The sequence below is a fragment of the Bos grunniens genome, chromosome 8, assembly GCF_055505025.1.
Source record: "Bos grunniens cultivar Pamir isolate PY7600 chromosome 8, Bosgru_T2T1.0, whole genome shotgun sequence".
NCBI classification, from domain to species: domain Eukaryota; kingdom Metazoa; phylum Chordata; class Mammalia; order Artiodactyla; family Bovidae; genus Bos; species Bos grunniens.
The window spans coordinates 25,830,479-25,846,654 of record NC_141172.1 but is presented as its reverse complement, the minus strand read 5'-3'; the positions used below and the strand labels follow the sequence as shown (position 1 = coordinate 25,846,654).

Genomic DNA, 16,176 nt, shown 5'->3' with positions numbered 1-16,176 from the left:
AAAATGTTTCCTGTTCAAAGCAATGTCCCACTAATGTGAGATATCATTAACAACCATCAGGAATGTCTGATAATTACTGAAGGCAAGACTTTTCTTTGGCCTATGGGGAGCTAGTTGAGAGACATTTCTTGAGTGCTTCTTTTGTAAGGTCATTGTAATAGGCTTCATGAGAGGTACAAAAAAAGAGGTTTTTCTGCCTTCTAGGACCTTACAATCTGTTTAGAGTTATAAACCAAGTGTATTAAATGTGAGAATAATAAAATTATGAGATACAAAATATAAAATAGATACAGAATGAAAATTGAATAATATTAGCTTGGGAGATTCTTTCTCTCTGTATATACATGTGTATATACACACACACATATCTCAAATTAGATAAAGTGGCCTAGAACTTCTGGAAACTGAGTTTTTTTTTTTTTTTTAAGATTTGTTTATTTATTTATTTTAGCTGTGTTGGGTCTTTGTTGCTGTGTAAGGGCTCCCTCCAGTTGCAGCAAGTGGGGGCTACTCTTTGTTGCCATGTGTGGGCTTCTCATTGCAGTGGCTTCTGCTGTCGTGGAGCATGGGCTCTAGGGTGTGGAGCTTCATTAGTTGTAGCAAATGGGCTCAGTAGCTGCAGCTCTCAGGCTCTGGAGCACAGGCTCAGGAGATGTGGCACACGGGCTTAGCTGCTCCTCAGCATGTCCATTCTTCCCTGCCGCTGCTGCTGCTAAGTCGCTTCAGTCGTGTCCGACTCTGTGTGACCCCACAGACCACAGCCCACTAGGCTCCTCTGTCCCTGGGATTCTCCAGGCAAGAATACTAGAGTGGGTTGCCATTTCCTTCTCCAATGCATGAAAGTGAAAAGTGAAAGTGACCAGGGATTAAATCCATGTCCTCTGTTGGCAAGCAGATTCTTAAGAACTGGATCACTAGGGGAAGCCCTGGAAAGCAAGTTTTAATGCAGTATGTGAAGGCAATAAAGAAAGTAGATGCATTCCCTTTGGTGCTTTTCTGTTCACAAACTCTATATTCTTTATCTAACCCTTTTTTAGATTCCGTTCCCTTTCATAACATGTGACTTCCCCTTTTCTCCTATGGACTTGTAGGTTAAAGTCCAAACAGCTGCCATGTGAACCATGTAAAAGTTGTTACTTTTATTTTACTTGCTATTAACAGGATGCTATTTATACCCAGTTGTTGCTTTTTAAACTACCTTGGCCTCTTGAGCTGGGTACTTTCTGTTTGCCCCTTCAGATTGTCTTTTTTTTTTTTTCCACTCTATTCTGTATCCTGGTGGGCTGCCCTGTAAGAACTGGTTGGATTCAGCCAGTGCAGAGCATGGGAGGAGATGGGCCTGAGGGAAGAGAGTGAGGCTTGAGTATTTGTTCCCCTGGCTTCCAATTTTTTGGTTTGAGTCTTTAGCCAGGCAGCTCTCTGGACACAGCCCTTTGTCTCCTGGTACCAAGAACTGCTCATTCCCCTCACTCTTTTGAGTTTAGGGTGATAACATCTCCCATGCTTTGATTAGCCTTGAGGCACTGCACTATCCTTTGTGCTTTCTCTGGACCTTCCACTTAACCTTTGTAATCAGTTTGTGTTTTTAACTGTTCCCAAAGTACTCTATGTGAGTTTCCATCAACTTCCTACTGGGACTCTGATCCCCTTGCCAAGCAGGAAGGGAATCAGAACCTGGAAATTCCAACCCTCTAATCACAAGATTGGTTGGCTCCCCAGGCAGTCAGCCCCCATTCTTAGGTGCTTTCCAAAAGTCAACTTCTTAACCTAAAAAGACACCTTTAAGCTCTCATCATCGAGGAAATTGCAAGGGCTTTAGGTGCTTGGTGCCAGAAATGGGGATGGAGACAAAGACCAAGTAAGTATTTATCATAAATCACAGTCTCACAAAAGGCAAAATGCCACTCTATGTGTGTGAGGGTATGTATGTATGGCTCTATGCTATGATACTATATGAACACTGTTATAGGCAATAGATAAGCATCATCAAAACAGAGATATTAAACCAGATCACTGGCAATGGAAGGAGACCTTCATGTTTGAGGTGAAGCCAGAGAAACAAAATAGGTGGGAGAATTGGAGTACTTTTGCAATATTGCCTTGAGAGTAAAGAAAATATACAGAAAATACCAAGGATCATGGATCTATCATGCTGTGTGTTAGGGAGGAGAAACTGAAACACAGGTGAGAAAGCTGAAAAAAAAAAGTGTTGTCTCATTCCAGTCATGTGTTAAAGATCCTAAACTATGTAACTTTGTGTATGAAATCAGCTGAGATCCTCAGGGAATTTGGGGTTGTATTCTAAAATTAGTGAGGTAAGTAAGCTGATAAAAGTTACTCAAAACAATATGACGTGGCTTTTTTTTTTTTTTTTTCTTTAGGACAACACCCACACAGAGTTTGGACTTAATTGAGATAATTTTAGAAAAGCCTATTATTAGGGAAAAAGACAGTTATTTAAAGTTTTGGACTGTTATATAATCATTTAAGATGAAAATGGAAAATTAAATTCTGTTTTTCTAATACTGCAAGCTCATCCTTTTGGAATTGTGTGAAAGTTAAATGGGACAACTGGAACTGATGATGCCATCCTTGGATACCTATGATCTTGACTTAGAACAGTCTCAGGACTGATCAATAGGTGCCAGGTATCACTCAGATAAAACTGTAGTATAGTTTTCCCTCAGTATCCTAGGGGTATTGGTTCCAGGATCCCCCTGATACCACAATCTGCTGATTACTCAAGTCCCTTGTATTCAATGAAGTTGTACTTGCATGTAATCTATATACATACTCCTATATACTTTTAATCATCTTAGAGTACTGGTATGGAGAAGGCAATGGCACCCCACTCCAGTACTCTTGCCTGGAAAATCCCACGGATGGAGGAGCCTAGTAGGCTGCAGTCCATGGGGTTGCTAAGAGTCGGACACGACTGAGTGACTTCGCTTTCATTTTTCACTTCCATGCATTGGAGAAGGAAATGGCAACCCACTCCAGTGTTCTTGCCTGGAGAATCCCAGGGATGGGGGAGCCTGGTGGCTGCCGTCTATGGGGTCACACAGAGTTGGACACGACTGAAGTGACTTAGCATAGCATAGCATAGCAGAGTACTGGTAATGCCCAATACAATGTAGATGCTGTATAAATAGTTGCTGGTGTGTGGCAAATTCAAGTTTTGATCTTTGGAACTTTCTTGAATTTTTAAAAAAAACAAAAAATTTATTTTGGGCTGTACTTGATCTTTGATGGTGCACTTGGGTTGTCTCTAGTTGTGGGAGTAGGGGCTTCTCATTGTGGTGGCTTCTTTGGTTGCAGTGCACAGGCTCTAGCCGAGCAGGCCTCAGTAATTGCTGCTTGAGGGCTCAGTGGTAGTTGCCTCACAGGCTCTAGAGTGTGGGCTCAGTAGTTGCGGCGTGCAGACTTAGTTGCTGTGGAATCTTCCTGGACCAGGGATTGAACCAGTGTCCTGTGCATTGCAAGGTGGATTCTTAGCCACTGGACCACCAGGGAAGTACTTGAATTTCTTTTTTTCCTGAACATTTTTGATCCAATGTTGGTTGAATTTGCAATGGAACCTGTGGGTACAAGGGCCAGCATTATATATAAGAACAATACAATTGCCTTGGTTTACTCTAACTCCTGGATTGGAATTGGTCTTATCATGTCATGGTCCTGACATGATATGCCTGCTATTGATTCAAATGTCACATTGGCACATCCCAGCTTGTGGGATTCTCTTTTAATGCTGAAGGGGTGACAGCAGGCTATTTTTGATTTAGATCCCTAGGATATGACAAGACCCTAAAAACTGTGATAAATTTCAAAACGATATGAAAGAAATCTATGATAGTTAATGTTTTACCAATATCTAATTGTGGCTTTAAATTTAAATCTGTTGACTAAATAAAGAGTATACCAAATTGGTAAAGAAGAAATAAACATGTCTTAAAATTTGGCACTCTTTCTGAAAAACAAGAATTGTAAAGGCTGAGAAATTGCTAATACATTTTCTCTTTTTAAATAGACATTAGATATAATTTTAAAAATTAAAGTGAGAAGTACAATTCAAATACCACATTAATTTGCACGTTTTCCTCGCTTCCCCAATATTTCACATATACAGTGGTGATATAGAGAGAATTATGTGTTTCTATAGTTTAATAGCCTTCATCCTCAGCAGATTTTAATATGTATTTCTAAAGAACAGACATCATCACTTTTAAATATTTGAACAGAAAATTGCATAGGAGAAACACTTGATTGTTTGGACATTTTTATTCATGTATTATTGCAGATCTTTAACTTATCTTTCTGAGTTAGAAGTGTTAATATCCAGTGTTTCACAAGTTTCTGTCATTTTAGCAAATAACTAATAGAAGAAAGAACTCCCTATGTATGCTCTGAAAATGTGCAAGTTTCAATTCTTGAAAATTGTCTGCTGGTTAAGTACTATTAATGACTCAATAACAAAAAGACAGATCAGATCAGATCAGATCAGTCGCTCAGTTGTGTCCGACTCTTTGTGACCCCATGAATCGCAGCACGCCAGGCCTCCCTGTCCATCACCAACTTCCAGAGTTCACTGAGACTCACGCCCATCGAGTCAGTGATGCCATCCAGCCATCTCATCCTCTGTCGTCCCCTTCTCCTCTTGCCCCCAATCCCTCCCAGCATCAGAGTCTTTTCCAATGAGGCAACTCTTGGCATGAGGTGGCCAAGTACTGGAGTTTCAGCTTTAGCATCATTCTTTCCAAAGAAATCCCAGGGCTGATCTCCTTCAGAATGGACTGGTTGGATCTCCTTGCAGTCCAAGGGACTCTCAAGAGTCTTCTCCAACACCACAGTTCAAAAGCATCAATTCTTCGGCGCTCAGCCTTCTTCACAGTCCAACTCTCACATCCATACATGACCACAGGAAAAACCATAGCCTTGACTAGATGAACCTTTGTTGGCAAAGTAATGTCTCTGCTTTTGAATATGCTATCTAGGTTGGTCATAACTTTCCTTCCAAGGAGTAAGCATCTTTTAATTTCATGGCTGCAGTCACCATCTGCAGTGATTTTGGAGCCCAGAAAAATAAAATCTGACACTGTTTCCACTGTTTCCCCATCTATTTCCCATGAAGTGATGGGACTGGAAAGACAACCTAATTAATAAATTGACAAAAGGTTTGAATTGACCTTTCTCCAAAGAAGATAAATATCTAACAAACACATGAAAACATGATCAATGTCATTAGTCATTAGGGAAATGCAGATCATTATAATCAGTATAATCATTAAAAAAAAGAAAAATGTTTTTGAAGATGCAGAGAATTTCAAATTCTCATACATTGTTGGTGGGATTGTAAATGCTATAGCCACTGTGGCAAACAGATTGTTCCTCAGTAAGGTAAATATAGAATTACCAAATGACCCAACAATTTCACTCTTAGGTATAGACACAAGGTAACTGAAAATAGGTATTCAAATAATAACCAGTATTTGAATTTTCATAGTAGCTCTTCACAGAGGAGCCTGGTTGGCTAGGCCATAGACTCCCAAGGAGTCGGACATGACTGAATAACTGAGCACAGACACAAGTGTTTCACTTTGCTGTACACCTGAAACTAACACAACACGGTAAATCAACTATACTATAGTAAAAAATTTAAAAATTGTCTAGTCATTGATTCAAATATTATCCTTCTTTTGAGTTGAATATGTATACTTATCCATTGTATATAATGGAAGAGACTTCACTGCTTTTCAAAATAATTTTTCTGTATTCAGATGAAATAATGCCCTTCTGCTGCTGCTGCTAATTCGCTTTAGTCGTGTCTGACTCTGTGAGACCCCACAGATGACAGCCTACCAGGCTCTTCTGTCCCTGGGAGTTTCCAGGCAAGAGTACTGGAGTGGGTTGCCATTGCCTTGTCTGAATGCCCTTCTGAGTGAGTACCAAATAGCCATGAAAATGTGCATTGACATTGATTTCATGCCAAACATGTAAATCATGTGATTGGAATTCCTATAGACTTAAACTCAGTGAAGTCATGTGTTATCATACTAATGCTGTATTTCAAGTGACAGGTATGGAGTGAAGGTAGGGATCCAAGGCACAGGTTTTAGAGTTAAGTGGAACCATATTCTAGCTTTTCTAATACCAAATGCGGGACTTCAGCAAGGTAGCGTAATTTCTCAAATTTCAATTTCCTTACTAGTAGAAAATGAGGATAATACCTATTTTACTCTCATGATGTAAAAACTGAATGAGTATATATAAATGAAAAGTAGTTATCACTGGAGTCAGCATATAGTAAATGTTCAGTATGGTAACTACTATTTTAAAAAGAACTTTTGTATTCCCCTCTTTTAAAAGAAAGATTTATTTATTTATTTTTGGCTGTGCTGGGTCTTCACTGCTACAAACGCTTTTCTCTAGTTGTTGAAAGCAGGGGCTACTCTCTAGTTGCCGTGCTCGGGCTTCTCATTGCAGTGGCTTCTCTTGTTGCAAAGATCAGACTATAGGCACCCTGGCTTCAGCAGTTCTGGCTCCTGGGCTTAGTTGCCCCAGAGCAGGATCTTATTGGACCAGGGATCCTCTGCATTGGTAGGCAGATTCAAAATCACTAGACCATCAGGGAAGTCCCAGTAACTGGTTTTAAGACAGGATTATATGTACTTTTTCTAATGCAATCCATTTATAAATTTTGTTAAGTACTCACCTTCAGTGGGAAGGAAGTCCAATCATCCTGCCTCAGCAGAATTCTGATTGGGAGGGTGTCTTTCGAGGTGCTGACTAGATTCTGGCACGGAGTGGTAATTCTGATTAAAAGAAGAAGTCATCAGTTAAAGCAGTCACCTCCCTATTTCCACAGTTCTCCCCACCCCACCGCAGCTCTCCATGTGCTCTGCAATCTTTACAGCAGAGGACAGCGATCTAGCCTTTGGTAGAACCCGATTGCTAGCACCACGTGCGTCTCCTTATCAAACTCATTACAAGTAGGACGTGTTTCAATGACAGAAAAAGAGGAGGTTATTTCTTATTCAAAGTTGATAAATAAAGAAAGCAGGAAGGAAGGGGAAAAAAAGGAAGAAAAAAAGAGAATGAACAATAAAGAAAGCTGGCCTTTTTTTTTTTTTTTTTAAACCATGCTCCAAATTACTAATTTCAAACTGGTCCGAGGATTCAAACTCCGGAGAATGCGGGTCACACTCACTTTGATACGCAGCCAACTGCATAAAGAAGTTGACATAAAAAAAGGAAATCATGACTCCTGCAAAACAGAAGACAAAGGTGCACAAGGGATCATAATTCCAATGGGAAACCTGCTCGATAGTCCCAGCTCAGCACAAGGCTTTCCACGTCTCCTAGACATCAGTCAGCTGGTTGTCAGCTGTACGTAAAGCAGTTTTGCTAAAGGGTGTGAAGAAAACATTTAAGTGTAAAACTTATTCCTTGATCCTCAAGGAGCTTACAACAGCGCGGGAGGGATTAGCCCTGTAACTGACACTCCAGGGCGGTCAATGAAACGTGACAAACGAGTTGGCAAGGGTCTTGAAGGCGGAGGAATTCACAGTTAGGGATCATTTGGGGCTAGGAGCTTGTCAAGAAAGGCTTTAAGAAGTGGGGTGTAAGCTAGGCGCAAAGTAGCGGCGGGTAGGGTTTTAGATTGATGGGAAGTCGTGGCGTGGTGGATTGAATACTGACCAGGGCACTCAAGGGTGCGGTGCAGGCCAGACCGGACTAACTCCTCCGGCCCAGGACGCGTGCGCTTCCAACGCTCGAGCCAGGCGCGCGGCCCGTGGGAAGCCAGCCAGGGCCCGCGAGCGCGAGACCCCGCGCGCCAAGGCGGGAAAAAGCTGGCGCATGCGCGGCTCGGGGCTTCGGGATCGCCAGGATGGGGAAGAGGAGGTGGAGTTTCCTAGAGGGAACTTGACCCGTTAGCAGCCGCGGCAATGGCGGCGCGGTCGCCGCCCTCACAGCTCCCTCCGCCCCAGGCGCGACACTTGGGACCCTGGTCCCCACGTGTTGGTCGGGGAGCGGTGGCACACGCAGTGCGCAGCGAGACCTCGGGTCTTGAGGGCGCAGCGCGGGAGGGCGTCGTGGACAAAAGCGATTTACCCTGGCTTGGCGAAGAAGGGTCAGAGGGCCAGCGAGGGCCAGCGGGGACAGCTCCGGCTCAGGCTCCCCTCCTCAGCGCGCCCATGGGGTCCATGCGGCTAGAGGGCATCTCGGTAGAGGAGGCGATGGTGACCCGGACGCAGCTGCTGGAGGAAGAGCTGAGCAGCGTAAAGGAGGAGCTGGCCCTGTGTCAGGTATCGAAGTGGCCGCCGGCCTTTCCCCTCCACAGCGGGGCTGGGGCCGCGTCCCTCTCCCTCTGCCTTCGTCTGTGTCGCTGCGCGGGTTTAGGACCCACCCACCTCTGCCCGGCGGCGCTGCGTCCTGGCTCCCACGCCCAGCCGGGCCCGCTGCTCGCTGCTGAGGGAGCCGGCCGCGCCCAGCTAGTCGACCTCTGGCTCCTGCCCTTCTCTGGACCTTGGCCGGGCAGGGACCGCCTCGGCTGTCCCCTGGTTTGGGTGGTTTGGTTGCCTTCACTTGGATCCCACCAAAACTAGCGGACGCACCCCACCGCCCTAAGCTCAAGTTCTCTGTTGTGACTGTAGTGGTACTTGGTGCAGTAGAGTGCAATCCCAGAGTTGAAATGTGGAACAGGAAAGTGGAAGCACTTATATTAAAACCCATCCATGAAGGAGCGTGTTTTTAATCATCAGATCCACACTTGCCCTTGTTCTTAAGTAAAACTGAAGTTTTTAAAACAGACCAATAATTTTTAGGGAGTCTCAGGCTGGGAATTTTCACACATAGTAGAGGATGCTAGATATTTATTAACCAACTATGTTAATCCCATATTTCTCTAGTGAGAAATGTTAATTTCATGTCATGTTGCCTGTGAAAAGCATATACTAAATCAATTACCTTAACATTACTTTCTGGTTATTTGTATAGTTTGTGAGTACCAAACGTGGCTTGAGTACTCATATTCTGGAAGTTTTGTATCCTTACCACCATCTCTTTTATGAGTTTACCAGAACCTTTGACAGGACTGGGTGACTAAATGTTGGGAATTTGCTCAACAGTAGATCTTTGAGTCACTCTGTCTTCAAGATAGAACCCATTAAGAAGTGCTAAACAGCAAGGTAACTATAAAATATCATAAGTTTAGATTAATAAAAATTCATAAATTTCATTCTCACAGTTTGTTCTACTTGATTCTGTTGTCCCTTTTGTAGGATTTTCCTGACTGGGTCAAGAATGTAAAACCAAAACAGTCTTGTTCAAACTGAAATGTTGTTTAATCACCAAGTTGTATCCAGCTCTTTTGTGACATCTTGGACTGTAGCCCACGGGCTCCTCTGTCCATGGAATTCTCCAGGCAAAAATACTAGAGTGGGTTGCCATTTCCTTCTCCGAGGGATCTTCCCAACCCAGGGATTGAACCCATGTCTCTTGTATCTCTTGCATTGCAGACAGATTCTTTACCATTGATCCACCTGGGAAGCGCTGAAGTTGAATATGTCTTTGTTTAAACAAATAGGGGAGTTATTATGTGACTTCTTCCTTTTCAATGTCTTATTTTCAATGTTCTGTGTCTATTCTTTAGTGGTTAAGGAGCATAGGGATAAATAAAAGACTTGTTTAGTTGCTAAATCACATCTAACTTTTTTGTGACTTCATGGACTGTTACCTCACCAGGCTCCTCTGTCCATGTGTTTTACCAGGCAAGAATACTGGAATGAATTGCCATTTCCTTCTCCAGGGGATCTTCCTGACCCAGGGATCGAACTCATCTCTCTTGTTTGGCAGGCAAATTCTTTACCACTGAGCCACCAGGGAAACCCACCCTTCATCTTGTTGTTCAGTGACTAAATTGTGTCTGACTCTGTGCGACCCTGTGGACTGCAGCAGGGCAGGCTCCCATGTCCTTTACTATCTCCTGGGTTTTGCTCAGGTTCATGGCCATTGGATTGATGATGCTATCTAACCATCTCATCCTCTGCCGATCCCCTTCCCTTTTGCTTTGCATCTTTCCCAGCAACAGGGTCTTTTCCAGTGAATTAGCTCTTCGCACCAGGTGGCCAAAGTATTGGAGCTTCAGCTACAGCATCAGTCCTTCCAGTGAATATTCAGAGTTGATTTCCTTTAGGATTGATAGATTTGATCTCCTTGCAGTCCAAGGAACTCTCAAGAGTCTTCTCCAGCACCACAGTTTGAAAGCATCAGTTCTTCGGCCCTCAGCCTTCTTTATGGTTCAACTCTCACATCTGTACATGACGACTGGAAAAATCATAGTGTTGACTGTATGTACCTTTGTCGGCAAAGTAATGTCTCTGCTTTTTAATATGCTGTCTAGGTTTGTCATAGCTTTCCTTCTAAGGAGAAAACATCTTTTAATCTCATGGTTGCAGTCACTGTCTGCAGTGATCTTATAGCCCAAGAAAAGAAAATCTGTCACTGCTTCTGGTCCCCGCCCCCCATTTGCCATAAAGTGATGGAACCAGATCCCATGATCTTAGTTTTTTGAATGTTGAGTTTTAAGCCAGCTTTTTCATCTCCTCTTTCACCTTCATCAAGAAGCTCTTAACTTTAGGGTAAACATGTGAATCCATGATGAAGGCCTCTGTTACTTTGATGAGCCTTACTTTGAGATAGTTTGCCCATATCTTCTACACCTTTTCTCCCCCACCCCTTATTCCATATTTTCCATAGTTGTGTCCTTAGCTGGATAAGGAACTAATATATTTACTTTTGTGACTGCTTTAATTGAGAAATCAGTCTGTTGGAAATAGCCCAATGACCCTCTCTCCCAATCCATTCACTATTATATTCTTTAAAAATGTGGCTAGGCAGATGTAAGAATTGAGATGGTCATAGTTGGCCTAAAACAATGGTTCTTGAGATTTTTAGTATTGATACTTTTAGATGATCATAGGCATTTCAGTCAGAGAAGGCAATGGCACCCCACTCCAGTACTCTTGCCTGGAAAATCCCATGGATGGAGGAGCCTGGTAGGCTGCAGTCCATGGGGTCGCGAAGAGTTGGACACGACTGAGCGACTTCACTTTCACTTTTCCCTTTCATGCAATGGAGAAGGAAATGGCAGCCCACTCCAGTGTTCTTGCCTGGAGAATCCCAGAGACAGAGGAGCCTGGTAGGAGGCCGTCTATGGGGTCGCACAGAGTCGGACACGACTGAAGCGACTTAGCAGCAGTAGGCATTTCAAAATGTGAGATGAAGTTGGCAGTATCCCATACCATAAAGTTTCAGTTAAGTCATACTCCTGCTCTTTGGGAAACTTGGAAAACATAATAATTGAATTGTTTTATAAAAGGCATTTAAGTGATTAAAGATTCATTTTCATAATTTTCAAATTAATTCTTCCACTTATTCAACTGGAAATCACAGAATCCAAGTATACATAGTATTAACCCTTTGTTTTCCATACTATCAACAATTGTACCCAAAATTAATTCATTTTATGTGTCACAATAATAGGAATATACACATTCACATACTATCATAAAGAACGTTTTACACTGTGTGTCACGAACACTGATATTTTCTTTTAAAATCTGTTATTTAAGAACATGTTGCTAAACTAATATACTAAATTCATTTCAAAACCGACTAATGAGTCAAATAGGCAGTTTGGGAAAAAGCACTCTGTTAATTAATTAGTCTCTGGTCATAAGTTGCAGCATCCTTTAAGTTGTTCTTTTCCCCACATTTAACTTCAGTTCAGTCGCACAGTTGTGTCCAAACTTTGCGACCCCATAAATTGCAGCACGCCAGTCCTCCCTGTCCATCACCAACTCCCGGAATTTACCCAAACTCATGTCCATTGAGTCGGTGATGCCATCTAACCATCTCATCCTCTGTCATCCCTTTCTCTTCCTGCCTTCAATCTTTCCCAACATCAGGGTCTTTTCAAATGAGTCAGCTCTTTGCATCAGGTGGCCAAAGTATTGGAGTTTCAGCTTCAACATCAGTCCTTCCAATGAACACCCAGGACTGATCTCCTTTCGGATGGACTGGTTGGATCTCCTTGCAGTCCAAGGGACTCTCAAGAGTCTTCTCCAATTCCACAGTTCAAAAGCATCAATTCTTCTGCACTCAGCTTTCTTTATAGTCCAACTCTCACATCCATACATGACTACTGGAAAAACCATAGCCTTGACTAGATGGACCTTTGTTGACAAAGTCATGTCTCTGCTTTTTAATATGCTGTCTAGATTGGTCATAACTTTCCTTCCAAAGAGTAAGTGTCTTTTAATTTCATGGCTGCAGTCACCATCTGTGGTGATCTTGGAGCCCAGAAAAATAAAATCAGCCACTGTTTCCACTGTTTTCCCATCTATTTGCCATGAAGTGATAGGACTGGATGCCATGATCTTAGTTTTCTGAATGTTAATCTTTAAGCCAACTTTTCATTCTCCTCTTTCACTTTCATCAACAGGCTCTTTAGTTCCTCTTCACTTTCTGCCATAAGGGTGGTGTCATCTGCATATCTGAGGTTATTGATATTTCTCCCAGCAATCTTGATTCCAGCTTGTGCTTCTTCCAGCCCAGCGTTTCTCATAATGTACTCTGCATGTAAGTTAAATAAGCAGGGTGACAATATACAGCCTTGATGTACTCCTTTTCCTATTTGGAACCAGTCTGTTGTTCCATGTCCAGTTCTAACTGTTGTTTCCTGACCTGCATACAGATTTCTCAAGAGGCAGGTCAGGTGGTCTGGTATTCCCATCTCTTTCAGAATTTTCTACCGTTTATTGTGATCCACACAGTCAAAGGCTTTGGCATAGTCAAAAAAGCAGAAATAGATGTTTTTCTGGAACTCTCTTGCTTTTCCCATGATCCAGCAGATGTTGGCAATTTGATCTCTGATTCCTCTGCCTTTTCTAAATCCAGCTTGAACATCTGGAAGTTCATGGTTCTTGTATTGATGAACCCTGGCTTGGAGAATTTTGAGCATTACTTGACTACCTTGTAAGATGAGTGCAATTGTGCAGTAGTTTGAGCATTCTTTGGCATTGCCTTTCTTTGGGATTGGAATGAAAACTAACCTTTTCCAGTCCTGTGGCCACTGTTGTTTTCCAAATTTGCTGGCATATTGAGTGCAGCACTTTCACAGCATCATGTTTCAGGATTTTAAATAGCTCAACTGGAATTCCATCACCTCCCCTAGCTTTGTTCGTAGTGATGCTCTCTAAGGCCCACTTGACTTCACATTCCAGGATGTCTGGCTGTAGGTGAGTGATCACACCATCATGATTATCTGAGTCATGAAGATCTTTTTTGCATAGTTCTTCTGTGTATTCTTGCTACCTCTTGTGAATATCTTCTTCTGTTAGGTCCCTACCATTTCTGTTCTTTATTGAGCCCATCTTCGCATGAAATGTTCCCTTGTATGTCTAATTTTTTTGAAGAGATCTCTAGTCTTTCCCATTCTATTGTTTTCTTCTATTTCTTTGCATTGATCACGAGGAAGGCTTTCTTATCTCTTCTTGCTGTTCTTTGGAACTCTGCATTCAAATGGGTATATCTTTCCTTTTCTCCTTTGCTTTTCACTTCTCTTCTTTTCACAGCTATTTGTAAGGCCTCCTCAGACAGGCATTTTACTTTTTTGCATTTATTTTTCTTAGGGATGGTCTTGATCCCTGTCTCCTATACAATGTCACGAACCTCCGTCCATAGTTCATCAGGCACTCTATCATATCTAGTCCATTAAATCTATTTCTCACATCCACTGTATATTCATAAGGGATTTGATTTAGGTCATACCTGAATGGTCTAGTGGTTTTTGCCACTTTCTTCAATTTAAGTCTGAACATTTAACTTAAAGGAATTCCATTATATATACTTGGTGAAGAGAAAGAAAGTGATTCCATGTACTGTTTCAGTCCATCGGAATGATTCAGAATTAAGCATGCAACTCTGCTCCAAGTGTTTCTCTTAATATGAATATCTCATCTTACTCTATGTGATTGTGATATTTCAACTTTTTTTCATATGGTCCCAGATTAGCAAGCAACATACATACACTTCCCTGGTGGCTCAGATGGTAAAAGCGTCTGCCTACAATGCAGGAGACCAGGGTTCGATCCCTGGGCGGGAAGGTCCCCTGGAGAAGGAAATGGCAACCACTACAGTACTCTTGCCTGGAAAATCTCATGGACTGTGGAGCCTGGTAGGCTACAGTCCATGGGGTTGCACAGAGTCGGACATGGTTGAGTGACTTCACTTTCACAATACATACACTTAGCTGAAGAAAAAGTGATTAATTGTGGGAAGAAAATTTATGGTACCACAGTTTGAGAGCATCAGTTCTTTGGTGCTCAGCCTTCTTTATGGTCCAACTCTCACATCCATAGATGACTACTGGAAAAACCATAGCTTCGACTATACAGATGTTTGTTGGCAAAGTAATGTCTCTGCTTTTGGATATGCTGTTTAGGTTTGTCATAGCTTTTCTTCCAAGGGATAAGCGTCTTTTAATTTCTTGGCTACGGTCACCATCAGCAGTGATTTTGCAGCCCAAGAAAATATAGTCTGTCATTGTTTCCATTGTATTCCCATCTATTTGCCATGAAATTACGGGACTGAATGCCATGATCTTAGTTTTTTGAATGTTGAGTTTTAAGCCAGCTTTTTCACTCTTCTCTTTCACCCTCATCAGGAGGCTTTTCAGTTCCTTTTTTCTTTTTTCCATTAGGGTATCATTTCCATATCTGAGGTTGTTGATGTTTCTGCCTGCAGTCTTGATTCCAGCTTGTGATTCATCCAGCCTGGTATTTCACATGATGTACTCTGCATAGAAGTTAAATAAACAGGGTGATCGTATACAGCCTTGTCATACTCCTTTCTCAATTTTGAACCACTCAGTTTTTCCGTGTCTGGTTTTAAAAGTTGCTTCTTGACCTGCATACAGATTTCTCAGGAGAAAAGGTGGTCTGGTATTCCTGTCTCTTTAAGAATATTTCACAGTTTGTTGTGATCCACACAGTCAAAGGCTTTAACATAGTCAATGAAGTACAAGTAGATGTTTTTCTGGAATTCCCTTGCTTTCTGTACCATCCAGTGAATGTTGGCAACTTGATCTCTGGTTCCTATGCCTTTTTGAAACCCAGCTGGTATATCTGAAACTTGTCCGTTCACATACTGCTGAACCTAGCTGGGAGTATTTTGGGCATAACCTTACTAGCATGTGGAATGAACACAATTGTATGGTATTTGAACATTCTTTGGCATTGCTCTCTTTTGAACTGGAGTGAAAACACCTTTTCCAGTCCTGTGGCCACTGTTTAGTTTCCCAAATTTGCTGACATATTGAATGCAGCACTTTTAACAGCATCATCTTTTAGGATTTTAAATACCTCAGTTGGATTTCTTGCATTCCTGTGTCTACATTGGAAGACCTAAGTCAATTTAAAATTTTCAATGACACTTACATTTCATTGGCAGAATTCAGTCACAGAGCCCATAGGTAAGAGAGGCCAGTCTTTTAGTTGACAGCAAAGAGCTAAAATGATTTCTATCACTAAGAGGAAGGGGAGAATGGATGATGGAGACAGAAATGTATACCATACAAGTAATCCCAAACAAATAAACAACCAGCAAATATAGTATTATAAAATGAAATGTGATTTTAAAAGCCATTAAACAGGCTAAGCAGTTATGAGAGACTTATGGGTTTTGGTGTCTGTAGGGAAGACTTTCTTGAAGAGGTAACATTTAAACAATGTCTTGAGTGAAGTAAAGTAATAATGTACATGAAAATCTGATAGATGTTATATGTACGAAGGACCTGGTACTGCAGAGCAAGAAGGTTCTTGTGAATAAGAGTGACAGGTGAGGTTGGAGAGGTATATATAGGGCCAGATGGTATGGGATCATGTGGCTTTGATAGAATCTGGATTGTTTTCCTAATGTAACAAATCTGTTTGAAGATTTTTAGCTGTCAGGAGCCCATGGGGCTATTGTAGAGAACTAGGCAAGAAGTGGAGTTGACTTACACTAGGATGATGGTGGTGAAGTATTTAGAATTGGGATATATTTTGTAGGTAAGTCTAATAGGATTTACTAATGGTTTGGATATGAAATGTGAAGAAACAGAGCAACCGAGATTTA

The 16,176-nt window shown here is 41.8% G+C and overlaps 1 protein-coding gene and 1 long non-coding RNA gene across 15 annotated transcripts in view; one reads left to right on the top strand and one right to left on the bottom strand.

The window, feature by feature from the left end:
• Positions 1 to 3,192: 3,192 nt before the first annotated feature.
• LOC147366857 (uncharacterized) lies at positions 3,193 to 8,004 on the bottom strand. The gene is made up of 3 exons (XR_015169500.1): positions 7,696 to 8,004; positions 6,710 to 6,809; positions 3,193 to 3,578 (listed from the first exon to the last, which is right to left on the bottom strand). It is a non-coding gene; the product is annotated as an uncharacterized LOC147366857 (long non-coding RNA).
• The window catches only part of CNTLN (centlein), a 363,772-nt gene continuing 355,499 nt past the window's right edge, over positions 7,904 to 16,176 (top strand). For 13 of the 14 annotated variants that reach the window (XM_086415000.1, XM_086414981.1, XM_086414999.1 and 10 more), the window contains exon 1: positions 7,904 to 8,303. Coding sequence is in view for 5 of the 14 variants with exons in the window: in XM_086414981.1 (XP_086271107.1) it covers positions 7,944 to 8,303 (360 nt within the window). In the remaining 9 variants the exon portion in view is untranslated. The remainder of the gene's footprint in view (positions 8,304 to 16,176) is intronic. The other variant, XM_086414994.1, reaches the window with a different exon arrangement.